Raw genomic sequence first — 14432 nt, forward strand, 5'->3', positions numbered from 1 at the left:
CACTGAATATCTCAATAGAATAAATGAAAATGTCTCTTTATAAAAGGATTCTACTAATAAAATAATAAAAAATATATAATTAGAATTTCACTATTTGCAATCCCCAGTGAGCAAATAGATATAGGTATTACACATTAGAGGCTGCTCAAATCACACAAAGAGGCACAACCAGATATGAGGTGCCTTTCTTAGTCTTGCCAACGGGATGGAAGAGAATCTGAATCCAATCTCTGGATCCAGCTAGGAACTTACAGGAAGTACCAATGGCAGAGGAACATGCTGGGCAGCACCTGAGTTTGCAATCGGCAAAATTCAGACTATGGGAAGTCCACAGGTCAAATTGCCTAGGTTCTTCAGCAGATAAATTTTAGAGAAGTTAAAAAGGTGGAGGAGGAATCTACAGATTAAAAGAAATAACACATTTAATGGGGCGCCTGGGTGGCTCAGTCGGCTGAGTGTCTGACTTCAGCTCAGGTCATGATCTCGCGGTTCGTGAGTTCAAGTCCCGCATCGAGCTGTCAGCACAGAGCCCGGCACAGTAGCCTGGAGCCTACTCCCCTCTCTCTGCCCCTCCCCTGTTCATGCTCTGTCTCTCCCTCTCTCTCAAAAATAAATAAACATTAAAGGGGAAAAAAAGCTCAAGGAAGTGATTAGTGTACAAATCAGGATTGTAGTTCTTTGTGGGGAGAGAATGGAGTTTGCATTAGGATGAGATACCTGGAAGGGGCCTCAGGTCTGGGTAACAAAATTCTGTTTCCTGGTCTGGGTGATTTCCTTGCTTTATAATAACCCATTAGGCTATATATTGGATTGGTGAGGTTTGATGTATCCCTTTTCCATTCTACAATATAAATATTTTGTTAAATAATAATAAAGTTCCTGCCCTCAAGGAGCTTAGAGGAAGATGGAGATGTAAACAATTAGCTTCCAGACAATGTGATAAATGCTACCAGAGAGATAGATACACATTGCTACATAACAGCCATGGAACTGAAGCAGCTCAGCATGGCATGTCTGAGAAAGTTGCTGGGAGAAAGGGACATACCAGCTTGGCCTTGAAAGGAGAGCCATTCACCGATTAGACATATGAGCAGCAGAGCTTAGAGACCAGGCTGAAGGGGGATACGGTCACTCCTTGCTGGCTTCCTGCAGGCAATTCTGCTTATGCATCAGGTGTTTATTCTAGCATTTGCTGCTTTCTTTCTGCCCCAGCAGTTGTCTAGAGCAATTTCCTTTAAGATGGTAAAGGTTAGAATTGTCAACCAAAGAAGTATATGTTCATCTGTGTAGAGAAAGAGGGTTTCTGCCTTTTCCTTATTTTAAAACCATAACTTCATGAATAGCCTAGTAGAAGGTGCCATCTTGATAGCTTGTTCTTGAAATAGAGTGACTGATGCAAAGACAGGATCTTACTCCTGTGTTCTCTGAAAGTGCCTGGTACAAAATTGGAAGTCCTCCCTCGAGGTAGAGAGAACAGAGAGATGAAATAGCTCAAAGAAGAAGGCTTCTTTTTTGGGCTCTTAGAGCCTTCCTCCAACCTGAACCTCCAGCCAGCTCTCTGCAGAATGGCTCATCGCAGACTCACCCAAAATGGCAAGACAGTGAGTGTTCAATTGTGAAATATGATATATGCAAAGGAAAGAAGGAAAACATAGTCAATTTGTTAGGCCATATTTCCTGGGAAACAAAGCAGAAGGGGTGTAATTTGTATATTAGAAGCAAAGAGTGATAGGATATGTAAAATTTTGTGTATCCTCTACTGGCTTTGTTCATGGATGCTGTGTGGGACTCAAATAACAGTGTGGGACTCAGAAAGTCAATAGTAAGTGGGACCTGGTTTTCTGCTGGCATGTATGGGCTTAGAGGGCAAGGTTGGCTTCCACTACAGGATGTACTTATCTTTCCCCACCCACCTGTCATTGATCCCTGACTATCTGATGGCAAGCCAGAACTGGAAGCTAAATGCACCCTGGAAAAGGAGGTAAGAATAGATTAGAAGAGAATTGAAAAACCATCTGTTTATACATTTCTTGATCTGTAAAATGGGACTATAGCTCCTACCTACAGTTGTAAGGAGAAAATAAGACATATGGAAATGTTTTATAAATGAAAGAGCACAGAGTATATTCTTGAAAAGCCTATAGAGATTTAAATGTGCTTTTGTTCTTGACACAGCTGTGCAGTGATGAGTATTTTATTCAGATAGCAAGACCATTTGTCAAACTTATACATACAAGCACATGCAAATGCTCCCAATATACACAAAGTCTTCCTACACAAGCTCAGACATGACACTTCATTAATTCAATCTCAGGTGTAACATCAGCAAGGCTTCATCTTTTTGAGCCAACTATCCGACCCATCCCCCAGACAAGATGGAACAAATGGCAAAGGTCATTACATTAGATAGGCCTGGGTTCTGGGCCAAATGGGCTTACCTCATAACTATCTTCACCCTAAAAATGATGGCTTTGTAGATGTAAGACACTATGTTCTTTTTCTTCCTATTTAAAATTTGAATCTCCTATGGAGGGTAACACTCCAGAGAGAATCGTGTTCCAACCTTGCCTAATCACCAGTCATCTGGGGTGCTTAAAATATAGACTATCTGTAAAATTCAGAGTCCCAGGCCACTTCCTAGACCTGCCAAATCAGAATCTCCAGGGCAGGACTTGGAAACCTGAACTCTTAAATTTTTTTTAATGTTTATTTATTTTTGAGAGAGAGAGAGAGAGAGAGAATGAGTTGGGGAGGAACAGAAAGAGAGGGAGACACAGAATCCAAAGCAGACTCTAGGCTCTGAGCTGTCAGCACAAAGCCTGATGCAGGGGTCGAACTCACAAACTGTGAGATCATGACCTGAACCAAAGTCGGACCCTTAACCGAATGAGCCATCCAGGTGCCCCTGGGATATCTGAATTCTTAACAAACGTCCAAGATGATCTTCATGATGAGGCAAGTTTAGAGAAAGCCAGGATAGAACTAGGTCTTCAGGACTCTCAAAGATTTTTAAAAAGGTCCAGAGAGAGGGAGTGTGTTAGTCTGCCCAGGCTGTCATAACAACATACCATAGACTGGGTGGCTTACACAACAGACATTTATTTTCTCACAGTTCTAGAGGCTAGAAGTCTGAGATCATGGTGGCAGCATGATTAGGTTCTGGTCAGAACTCTCTTCTGGGCTTGCAGATGGTCACCATCTCACTTATGCTCACATGACCTCTTCTTTGTGGACATTTAGAGTGAGAGCAAATAAACGCTGGTATTTCTTCTTATAAGGGCAGTAATCCCATCATGGAGGCCACCCTCATGACCTCATCTAACCCTAATTACTTCCCAAAGAACATCTCCAAAAACAATCACATTGAAGGTTAGGACTTCAACATATGGATTTGGGAAGAATGCAGACATTCAGTCCATGGTAGGGGGCAACGGGGCTTAGTCTCCTCAAAGGGGCAGATACTCATTTGTAGAGCTGCATCTTTGCTTGGGGTTTTGCATCTCACTAGTCTAGGTAAGACCATGTCATATGAAGCATATGAGCAGGCTGTACACTCATTAGTTTTGGCAACTTACAATGGGTAAAACATGAGGATTTAAAATAATTAAAAACAAACAAACAAAAAAGAGAAAGAAATCAGTGTTGCCGGGTATCTTAGATGTTAGTTCAGTTCAGCATTAAATTTAGCTCTGGACCTTCTGATAGCTCAGGCCAAAAAAGAAAAGGGCATCTGTTAATTGTCTTCCTTATTGCACATGTGTTAACTCTGGATGGAATTCCAGCTTTTACTTACATCTCCTGAACCAAACTGCTATTCCCAAACCTATGCGCTTTAGATGGGAAAAGTCATTGTTTTCTTCCCCCCAGAGCTTCACATTTCATCTCGATACATTTCTAGCTTATTAGAGAAGCAAAACTAGCTGTACCAAAAATACCCAACAGGGAATCTCCCTCCCCAAACATATACTAGAACTTGATGAAAAAAATAACACATTTTGCGAAATCAGCAGCATGGGTTTTTTTTGTAGATCAGAAGAGTTTTCTTACTCTTTGATAATTAAGGTAACCCTGGAGATCCAGCCACTTTCCAGACAGTGCTCAGCAATAAAGAACTCGGAAAATCATGGATTCCTCAATTCCAAATCAGCTGTCCAATCAGATGAGACCTGTCATTCAGTGTCTCTGTAGCAGAAGAAAGATGCCCCGTGCGATGGAAATGTCCTTGATCACAGGCCCAGCGCTGCCATTAACTATCTGGCCAGGTTCCATTGAGCAATTCTTTTCCTCTCTCTGAGCCTGTTGTCTTCATTAATTCAACAGCTATTTCTTGAACATCGAAAATGTGCAAAGCACTGTATCCAGGTGAAAAGAACAGGCCTGCCCTCAAGGAAACTACAGTGTGGACACCAGGGAGCTTTCCATTTTATAATGCAATTAATTGTCCATGTCCTTGTGTGGATGCCTCACCAGTTTGGCACATAAAACAAAAACATGTGAGCGTATGAAGGAGCAAATGAATGAGTAAGAAACCAGATTATTTTTTAACCACTTCAGTTCATGCCATTACCAGTCTTTTTTCATGGTCCCCTCAGTCTAATAACTCAGGCCCAAGAGGTCCACCTTCAACGTAACCTTTCTTAGCCTCTTATCCTCAGAAAAACCTCGTTCGTTGGCTATTATCCGCCCCCTTCATCTTCTCTTGTCACAGTTACCCAGGATCCACTTGCATCACTCATACCACCCCAGAATAGTTTCCTTTATCAGAAATTCAACAAACATCCACTGAGCACAGGATATATGATAAGCACTGGGCAAACCAAGATGTTTGACATAGATTCTGCTGCACGTGCACCATGGCTAGGGGTGGTGCTTTGCACATTCCGCTCACTGCCACACAGGGTATGCCTCGTTCCTTTGAACTCACAGCTACTGAGACATCAGAGCAGCAATAACAACATCATCAGTTTCCTAGAAGAGTCATACATCAATAAATTCTGCCCACCTGTCACCTACCACCTCACACTAGCTGCCTATACAACAAAATTTGACCCAAATAGCCATTTTTGATGTAGGGGTACCTTAAATGTCCCACCTGCTAACTAGCCTGTGACCCCCAAGGCCACACCAAATGCCTGGAGTGCCATTTTCTCCTCTCTACCCTCAGTTCCATCTCCCCACTATTATCTGAACAATGATCAAGACAAAAGTTTCTCAGAAGCATTGCTTAGAAAATAATTATTTAAAACAAAATAAATAGCATGTGAATAGCCCATAGAGTTTAAAAACATTTTTGCATAATGCTGTTTCCCATTAATATTCACAACAATACTTGAGGCTCACAGAGGTAAATAACTAGACCACAGTTCACACAGTCAGAAAGTGGCAGAGACGACAGTTATGCCAAGGCGTTGAGAGTCAAAAATCCCAGAACCTATCCAAAAGAGGCCAAATGGTACCCCCTGGGGTCCAGGCCTCACATTCACAAAAAGCTAAAATTTCGCCTGCAAGTGTTAGCTCCAGTAACATTATACATAGACTTAAAGAGATACCTCATCAGGATTAAAAGAAGAAAATGTCCATTACACAATTCTAAATTTGTGCCTTACTTTTGTAACATTATTTTGGTGTTATATAATTTAATTTTTCAATATTCTGAGAACCTCAAATAGAGAAAGTTGCCCAGGCCTCTCTGAAACAATTAAAACCTTGACAAATCTCTTCAGGTTTGTTTTTGTTTTTGTTTTTAAATTTTTTTTAACATTTATTTATTTTTGAGACAGAGACAGAGCATGAATGGGGGAGGGTCAAGAGAGGGAGACACAGAATCCGAAACAGGCTCCAGGCTCCAAGCTGTCAGCACAGAGCCCAACGCGGGGCTCAAACTCACGGACCATGACATCATGACCTGAGCCGAAGTCAGCTGCTCAACCGACTGAGCCACCCAGGCACCCCTTTGTTTTTGTTTTTAATATGACATCTCTAAAAATGTTGCATACTTACTGTCACTTTTCCATCTTGAAATAAAATTGGCTGGATTTTCCCTGATTTACATTACAGTTATACATCTATCTTACCCATCTCACCTCCCTACAAAAGTGTTTTTTGCTCACCTGTTCACACCATAAACCCTAATAAGACCATGTATCCTCACATGCCCCTATGTGAGAAGGTCTACAGCTCATCAGCAGGGATAAGGTCTGCAAGCGTTTCTCTCTAGAGAACCAGCTGGTCACATGCATGATTCTGCCCTGCTCATTTATCTTTTGCTAGTGATGATGGTGGCAGATTCAAATAGCAATGGGAGCTTTTGGATTACTTAATATCATTATATCTCTAGGCTTCCATTCATTCATCCATACAATGAAGGAAATAACAATTTGTAATGAAAATTAATGGAAGACCATCACAGGCTTTCCAGAGTCACAGACATACTCAAAAAATGTTACAGGGAATGCCAGGCTCTGAACTTTGACATCTTCCCTGGTCCTTCACTGAGCACAACAGCTGCCCTCGTGAAAGGAATTGCCAAGTTTTCCATTTTCAGTTGGAATTATAGATGCTCTTAAGCAGCTCTCCTTGCATCATAACTAGACTGTGTTCATGAGTATCTCCTGTTTCATCACCACTTTGATGGGGAAGGATTTGAAGCCAGAGGCAACAAGATTCCTGGCCCCTGTAGGCTGCATCTCCCTCTGCTGTCACATGCTCAGGCATCACAGGAAGGACAGGGTGGTGTCCAGATATAGATGGGTTTCAGGAGAGCCATCTCCAAGGTCCTCTCACATCCTTAGTGCCTGGGGATGACTTCAGATTTTCACAAGCCAAACGAAGTTAACCGCTTTCCATTTTTTCCTTTTCTCTATTTATTATAGCTTTTCAGAAAGTTGATGAGGTGAAATATTCTCCAGCAGAGGAAATAATATAAAGCTTAAAAGATGTGTCTGATGGAATGGGGAAATAATTCCACTACTTTCCTTTGAGCAAAAAAAAGAAATAATAAGGCAACCTGAGGCAGCGTCTAGGGGTTTCACTATTGCTAGATTGGAGGGAAATATAACAGCTTTAGATGAACAGGGTTTTCTTTTAACTTGTTAGAGCACTTTGGGATGAAGAGATAAGAAAGACAGGTGCTAGACAATAGAATGAACTTGGCACCAGCTTATTTACATAATTTTGTATAGAAGCGCATTGATGTATGAAGTATAAAGTGCCTGTGTTGAATAGTGAAAATAAAGTATTTTGGAAAACAATCAATGTTCACTACCCAGTCCTAAAGTGACTGAACATTTTATGAAATACCTCTTGCTTCTTTGTGAAAATTACTGGCGGTTTAAGCTATGTGTGCAGTTTTAAGAAAACACAATCTTTAATGCTATTGTTTTAAGATAATTCTTAAGAATGCATTCTCTAAGCAGATGAGACATTGGTGGAGGGAGGGGAGGAGAAGAGGAACATTCACCCCTCTCTCTGATGTTGGCTGGCCCAGTCCCCATTTCTTCATGATTAAAGACCTCCAGGAGGGCTGGAAAAGTGTGTGGAGCAAAGATTATAAACAGCAATTTTTGCAGGCCAAATTGCCTCCTAAATGAGGGAGTAGGGGATTTAAAGGTGAACATAACTGTCTCTTTCACTGCATGCAAAGGTTTGTGCTGTGTGAGAAACTAAATTCTAACTTCCTTTTGGCAAGTACTCCTTAACAGGCCTTACAGATATCTGAAACCAATTTTAACCCACTCTGGTCCTCCATTGACCACCACGTTACCTGAATGGTGCGGGCCAATTTCCCGGCTGCTCACCAGTCCGCAGGCCTATGGGGTGAGTAACTGCCCGGAGTGGGCTGGGCTTGGTGAATACCGATGAGCCCAGGAACCTCAGGGCTATTACTTCCCAGCTTGAGGAGGAAGCGTTTTAAAATTCACTGCACCAAGAAGCGTTTCTCTTTTCCTTTCAGATGTTGCTGATGTGGGCTCATTCTTCTTTTAAGAATACAATTTTTTTTTAATCAATATTTTTAACCATAAAATGAATTTAGAAAACATAAAAGAAGTAACATGTCCTCACAAACTGCTGTGTTTTGAGGTTTTGAATATTAGGCTTGTGCTTTATAGCTCAAGGGAATGGAATAAAAAATGCTGAAAAGCAATTAGAATCATTACAAACAAACCAGCATCAGGGATTGGAGAGGAGCAAAGCCTTGGAGTGTGTGGCGCCCCTGGAGGTTGTCCAGCTGGAGGTTTATGCACTCCCTTGCATAAACAGAGAAAAATGTGTCTCAGATGTGCTCAGGACACAATGGCCTAAGGCAGTGGTTCTCAAAGTGTGTCCCCAGACCAGCAGCCTCAGTATCACTTGGGAACTTGCTAGAAATACAAATTATCAGCACTCCCCCCCCCACCTCAGAACTCTGAGCTTGGGGCCCAGTATCTGTGCTTCCATGAGCCTTCCAAGGGATTCAACGGCCTAACGTTGGAAACCACTGACCTCAGGCACCTAGCCAGGGCTCATTCTATGAGTGATTTTGTATGGTCTTCCCAAAGCCAATGAAGGAAGAGTTGAAATCTTAATTCTTTCCTTCAAGGAAAGCTCTGTCTGAGGAAAACTACGTTGGTCAGATCTAGTTAGTTTCTGCCATTATCTACTATGGTGACTTCCAACCATTTTTAGCTTTGTGATACTCATCCCAAGAAGCATGCTGTGAGGACACACTTTTCAAATAAAATGTAACAGAAACTGCCTTTTGAGAATTTCGTGATAGGCAGGAGTGTTCCAAAACCAACAATGAGAATCGTTCCGTACTCTGAGGTGCCAAGATTCTCCTAACTCCTGACTCCTCTCAACCTAGTTATGTACCAGTTCAAGAAATCCACTGAATTTTATTTTAACCCCCTTAACCCAGGGGCACTTGGTTAGCACGCGCTCTCTACCAATTCTCACCTTAGGCCTGGAGGCCCCGTATGGCTGCGTTATGCCTCCAGGTCTTCCAGGGGAAATGCTCCACCATGCCCACGGACATGGAAACGCGACACCTGCCTGCAGCAGGTACCTCAGCCAAGGCAAGACAGGGCCATTAAGAAAGGAAAACAAACACCCTACTTTCTAACACTGTCAGACTGCTCTTGCTTTCTTCATCATGAAGTGACTTCTCTCTCTTCCCAAAACCCAGGAGCAGCTAAAAGAGGAAGATGTAGAATGCATTGTGAATCAGGACGAACTGGCCATGAGTTACCAGGAGCAAGCCACCTCGCCCTGCAGTCCTCCTGCAGGGCTGGGTCTGGACCAGAAAGCTTCACCACAGACTCCAAGCAAAGACAACATTTACGAGGGGGATCTCGGCCTAGGAGGCTACGAACTCAAGCTTGAGCAGACTCCGGGTCAGTCCCAGCTGAATTAGTGGTGAACAGTGCAGACATAATCACAAGTAATGCCAGGCTCACTGAGAGATACAAGCCAAGCTGGGGAGGCAGCATGGGGAATAGAAGCTGGAAAATGCAGTAAGAGCACAAATTGAAGAGAATCAAAACCTTGTCACAAGTATCCTCTGGTGCCTAAAGAAATGAGACTTTATTATCACCCCTCTCTATTATGCAACTGAATTTAAGTTTTTGACAGCAGCCATTTTTATTAGCGACTTGGGTGGGGTGGGAAGGGCAGAGAAGCGAGGGAGTCAGGAGTCTCGCTGCTGTTAAGGGAGGAACAGATACCCTTGTGTCTGAGGGGTTTCCGTTCAGTAGGCAGCTCTCCAGGCCTTCGCTTCAATTTTGGATTTCATTCCCTTCATTAGGGAGAGTTTAAAAATAAGGAAAAAAGTTTCTGAGCATAAACATCTGGCTCCTAAGCTGGAGGTTATGCCAAGTTATTTAGTACCTGATTATTTGTATATTATAAAGACCTAGACTCCCACGTGCCCTTAATGACCTCAGGGCTATTTGCAAAGCCCAGACAAGGGATCGATACCACTGCTGATGGCCTCACAGAAGCCATGCCGTGTGGCGACCCACTGTTCTCATGGGCATTCTTGTCAAGCTGCTTCTCCCATGGAATGAATCAAAGGGTTAGTTCCAGCTGGGTGTACCCTGCGCTAAATGCAGCTCCGTTTTCCAACTTGGTAGGACCCTTCCAGGAAGAGCGGTTTTCTTTTCTCCACACTATATTTTACCTGAAGAACAAGGCTCCCCGTCCTTGCTTGCATTTGAGTCACTCCTTAGCCCTGTGGCAGGTCCCCTCTGTACGCTGAGTAATGAGATTCCACAGCACAGGTTGTTCTCCACATGGCAGGAGACAGTGCAGGAGTCCCAACCCGTCCTCCAGACCCAACACCCACAGCTGATTAGCAAGAGCAGAAGCTAGAGGAGCAGAGCCGATGATGCATAGACCATACTGAAGACTCAAGGATGCAGCCTGGGGACTCCTCTTACAAGATATGGCTCATAGCCCATGACAGACAGACCGACACAATAGCTTTTAATTCAGCTGCATGATCTGTGCCTTTTAAGCCATAAAGATACCTCAAGCCTAGCTTCTCTTGAAATACAGATGTTAATATTAGACTCCGAAAAAGCAGGCTCTAGTCTTAGGTGCCCAGGCTATGATGGGTCTGTTTCCGAAGGAGGTAGGGAATGATGTCTTCCTCAGGCCCAAAGCTTGAAAATAACATATGCTTTGCTAACCAGTTGTTAGGCTATTAACCATGGTGGTGTCAGACACACTGCTACATATATTGATTTTCTTCCAAACAGTAGGATCCAGGGGCACAAACTGTTTTATACTCAGCTAAGTATAATCTGGTCATTCCGGGTAAATATGCAAATGGCAAAGCATGAAGTTTTCTATTTGACCTAATCCTAATAAACTTTTGTCATAAAGTATGATTGTGTTGGCCAATGCTTTATTTAAAGACATTTTCGGGCACCTGGTGGCTCAGTCAGCTTAGCTTCTGACTCTTGATTTTGGCTCAGGTCATGATCCCAGGGTCATGGGATTGAGCCCTCTAACAGGCTGTGCACTGAATGTGGAACCTGCTTGAGATTCTGTCTCTCTTCCTCTGCCCCTCTCCCACTCACATGCTCACTTTCTAGTGTTCTTTCTCTTTCTCTCTCTCTCTCCCCCTAAAATAGATAGATTATAGATGGTAGATAGATGATAGATAGATAGATAGATAGATAGATACATGATAGATAAAGACATTTTCTCTGCTCATGCTAATTGGCAGTTCTAAGCCTTTATACTTGAAATGCCAGGTGAAGTAGGCACTGAAAGGTAATGTAAGGGAGATGCAAGGGTCCTGTGGCCCAGGAAGAGCCATAGGGACCGGCACACAAGCCACTGAAAGAAAGAAGAGAACACTGGTGGGCTGGGAGGGTGTGCCAGCCAGAGAAGGGAGAGCTAAGGCAGGCAGAGTGGAACAGCCTCCTCCTTTCACACTTTCATACACACACAATCGTGAAAAGCCTCAAAAATCGGGGGAGGAATAAAGAGGCAAGTCAGAAGATAAGGATTCATCTTCTTTCTGTCCTCATCCTATGAAAAGAAGAGATAAGAACCTGGTGTTTTGCTGCTTTGTGTGGAGAAAGACACACCAGGGAAAGAGAAGATCCTCTCAAAACAGACTAACATTAGTGGAGGCAGGAGTAGAGAGAAAAATGACATATGAGATGGAAATGAGAAGGAGTGGGGAGAGGAAGGCACGCAATCTAAACCCAGCACCAACTCCCTAAGAGGGCACAGCAAAAACAGCCTCCTGCCCACAGGAAAGCCTTCTTCCTGCTTAGAAAAATACCCTTTCCAGCTGACCATCATGAACCACGGCCAACAAGGAGAATAAGGGGCTGTTTAATCTGGGTCAGACCACTCGTCCCCCTGACTCCAGGTAAGTAAAATATCATGAGTTTGAGGAAATTGTCCCCCACCTGATCTATAAGACAGTGTTCCAGTTTCAAGATATGATTACCAGCCTCCTTCCCTCTGAATCAGCCCAAGACCCAGAGAGAGGCTAGCCAGTGTCCCAGTTAGCAATTCATAAAACCAAGTTTCCTTTATTGTCCTGTTGTGAGGGATAATAATTTATGATCTTAAGATCTCTGTGCTTTGATTAGCAGCATGAGGACTGTGAAATTCAAACCTATTATTTACTGCCAGTTTCTAATGAATAATAAAGGCAAAGGAGCTTTATTCAAACCACTAATGCTTGCACTCATTATTAGAGCTTTAAACAGGACTCTAATTAATTAATTGATTTATGGTTTTTCCTTGAGCTTCTTACCAAGTATACATCACACACACACACACACACACACACACACACACACACACACAGAGTTCCACTCACTGTCAGTCTCCCAGCTAGACCCTCTGTAGTGTCCCCGTGGTACTCAGTACATGCCTGAGCAAGTCAGAAGCCTGATGGGAAGTGCCATTAAGGTCTTCATTCATGAAGTTTCTAGAAACTGTTTGGAGAGCAATTTAATGGTATAAATCAAAGCTGAAAATTCAAATACCATTCGGCCCACCTATTTCATGTGCAGAACTTTTATTCTAGATATTTGAGAATATTATACATACAAAGGACATTTATTGGAACAACTGAATTGCTGGTTAAATAAAACACAGCACAGCCATCTCATGAGACAGTATCACATGTACTGGTATGCAATGATCTCTAGGATGTATTGTTAAATGAAAATAGCAAAGTGCAGAACAGAGTAGATGGTATGCTGCCATTTTGGAAGGTTAAAGAAGAAATTGGTAGTATAATTTCCTCTTAAGAACTGAGGGGAGACTTAATTTATCACTTTTGTGCCTTTGGGGTTTTGTACACTATGGACGAATTATTTATTCAAAAACAAATTAAATAATAATAAGAGTCCTATGAATAACTCATCGAAGTACTGAACTATAATAGGAAGTGGAATAAAAACTAAAAAATTTGTTATTTTTCACGATGATCTTTGAGACCTTGAGAATATAAAGTGTAGCATCAATAGTACCAATAGCTTCTCGGTTTATTCATTTGCACTATCCAACAAACATGGATGAAAACTACATAAAAGGTCCTTAAAATTCAAAGACAAATATGACTCCGTCCCATCCATCAAACATCTGGTAGGAGAAGACAGACTGCTAAAAAATGATAGGTTCCTTATAAGATACCAAAACATACAATAAAGCTACAGTAGCCAAAACTGTGTGGTAATGACCTAGAAATAAGGAAAGAGGTCAAGAAAATCTACTACAAAGTACAGAAGCAGGTTCATGAATATAGTTAGAAATTTAGTTACTAAACAATGGCATTTAAATTTGGGCTGAGAATAAATGGGCTATTACACAGTAAGTAATGCAGACAAATTGACTTTCAATCTGGAAAAAGAAAAATATCAGGTAATACCCTACAACATAAAAAACTAAATTGCAAGTAATTTAAACAGCTAAGTGTTAAAAAATAAAAAACCTATAGGATAACAAAATTAAAAAAGAATATGTAAATAACCTTGGCATATGAACAGTTTTCATGAGAAAGACACAAACCCAAAACAAAAAGTGATAAATTTGCATAAAAACACAAAATTTCTTATGACAAAGACAATAAGCAAAATTTGAAACAAACTTGGAGAAATACACACACGCACACATACTTCCGTTTGTGTGTGCGTCTATGTGTATACCAGACTAAGGATTATTGTTCAAAATACACAAAGAACTCTTACCAATGCATGAAAAATTAAAACATTCAACCAGACATAAAAATATGGAAAGAATATGCAGAATCAAATATGTATACCTTCTATCCAGACTTCTACTTTTAGGCATCTGTGTAGAAAACAAATACTTAGCATTTATGCATAAAGAAGGAGACAAAATGATATTCATTGTGGCACTGTTATTGCAAAATATTGGGGAGGAGAATATCCATCAATAGCATAAGGGAACCACAATATTCTCATACTAGGGAATTCTCTGCAGCAATTACACTCTGTGTAGAATGGGTCCATATGCATGCACTCACATGGAAATATTTCCAAGATAAATTGTTAGTGAAAAACAGTCTGGAAAGATCCATGACAGACTGATAACCAAGAGGGGAGTGCAATTACAAGGGCTGAATCAAGAGAGCCTTTGGTTTATCCACCTTATTTTTAATTTTTATAATGATACCATATTCATGTATGGTCAGTTCTGAAAGTGGCTTCAAGATGGGGGTGTGGGAGGGGGCATGGTCAAGAAAGGCTTTAAAGAAGAAGTTACATGTGAGATCTTGAAAGATGAGAGGGTTTCGCCAAGCAGATATGATTGGTGCTGGTCTGTGGGGCAGGAGGTAAGACTGATCACTAGAATATGGGAAGAACCTGCCAGTTAAAAGGAACAGCATGGACAAAGGGGTGTGAGGCAGCCTGGCACATTAGAGGAACTACATATAATTTAGTCCACATGGCTACCAT

General features: G+C 41.8%; 1 protein-coding gene across 9 annotated transcripts in view; it reads left to right on the forward strand.

Moving 5' to 3' along the window:
- The window catches only part of SLC9A9 (solute carrier family 9 member A9), a 694304-nt gene extending 683439 nt beyond the window's left edge, over positions 1–10865 (forward strand). For all 9 annotated transcript variants that reach the window (XM_045503389.1, XM_045503385.1, XM_045503383.1 and 6 more), the window contains 2 exons: positions 7710–7815; positions 9164–10865. In XM_045503389.1, the coding sequence (XP_045359345.1) occupies positions 7710–7815; positions 9164–9391 (334 nt within the window). In that variant the 3' untranslated portion in view covers positions 9392–10865. The remainder of the gene's footprint in view (positions 1–7709; positions 7816–9163) is intronic.
- Positions 10866–14432: the final 3567 nt, after the last annotated feature.

The sequence above is a fragment of the Leopardus geoffroyi genome, chromosome C2 (assembly GCF_018350155.1).
Source record: "Leopardus geoffroyi isolate Oge1 chromosome C2, O.geoffroyi_Oge1_pat1.0, whole genome shotgun sequence".
Lineage (NCBI taxonomy): Eukaryota > Metazoa > Chordata > Mammalia > Carnivora > Felidae > Leopardus > Leopardus geoffroyi.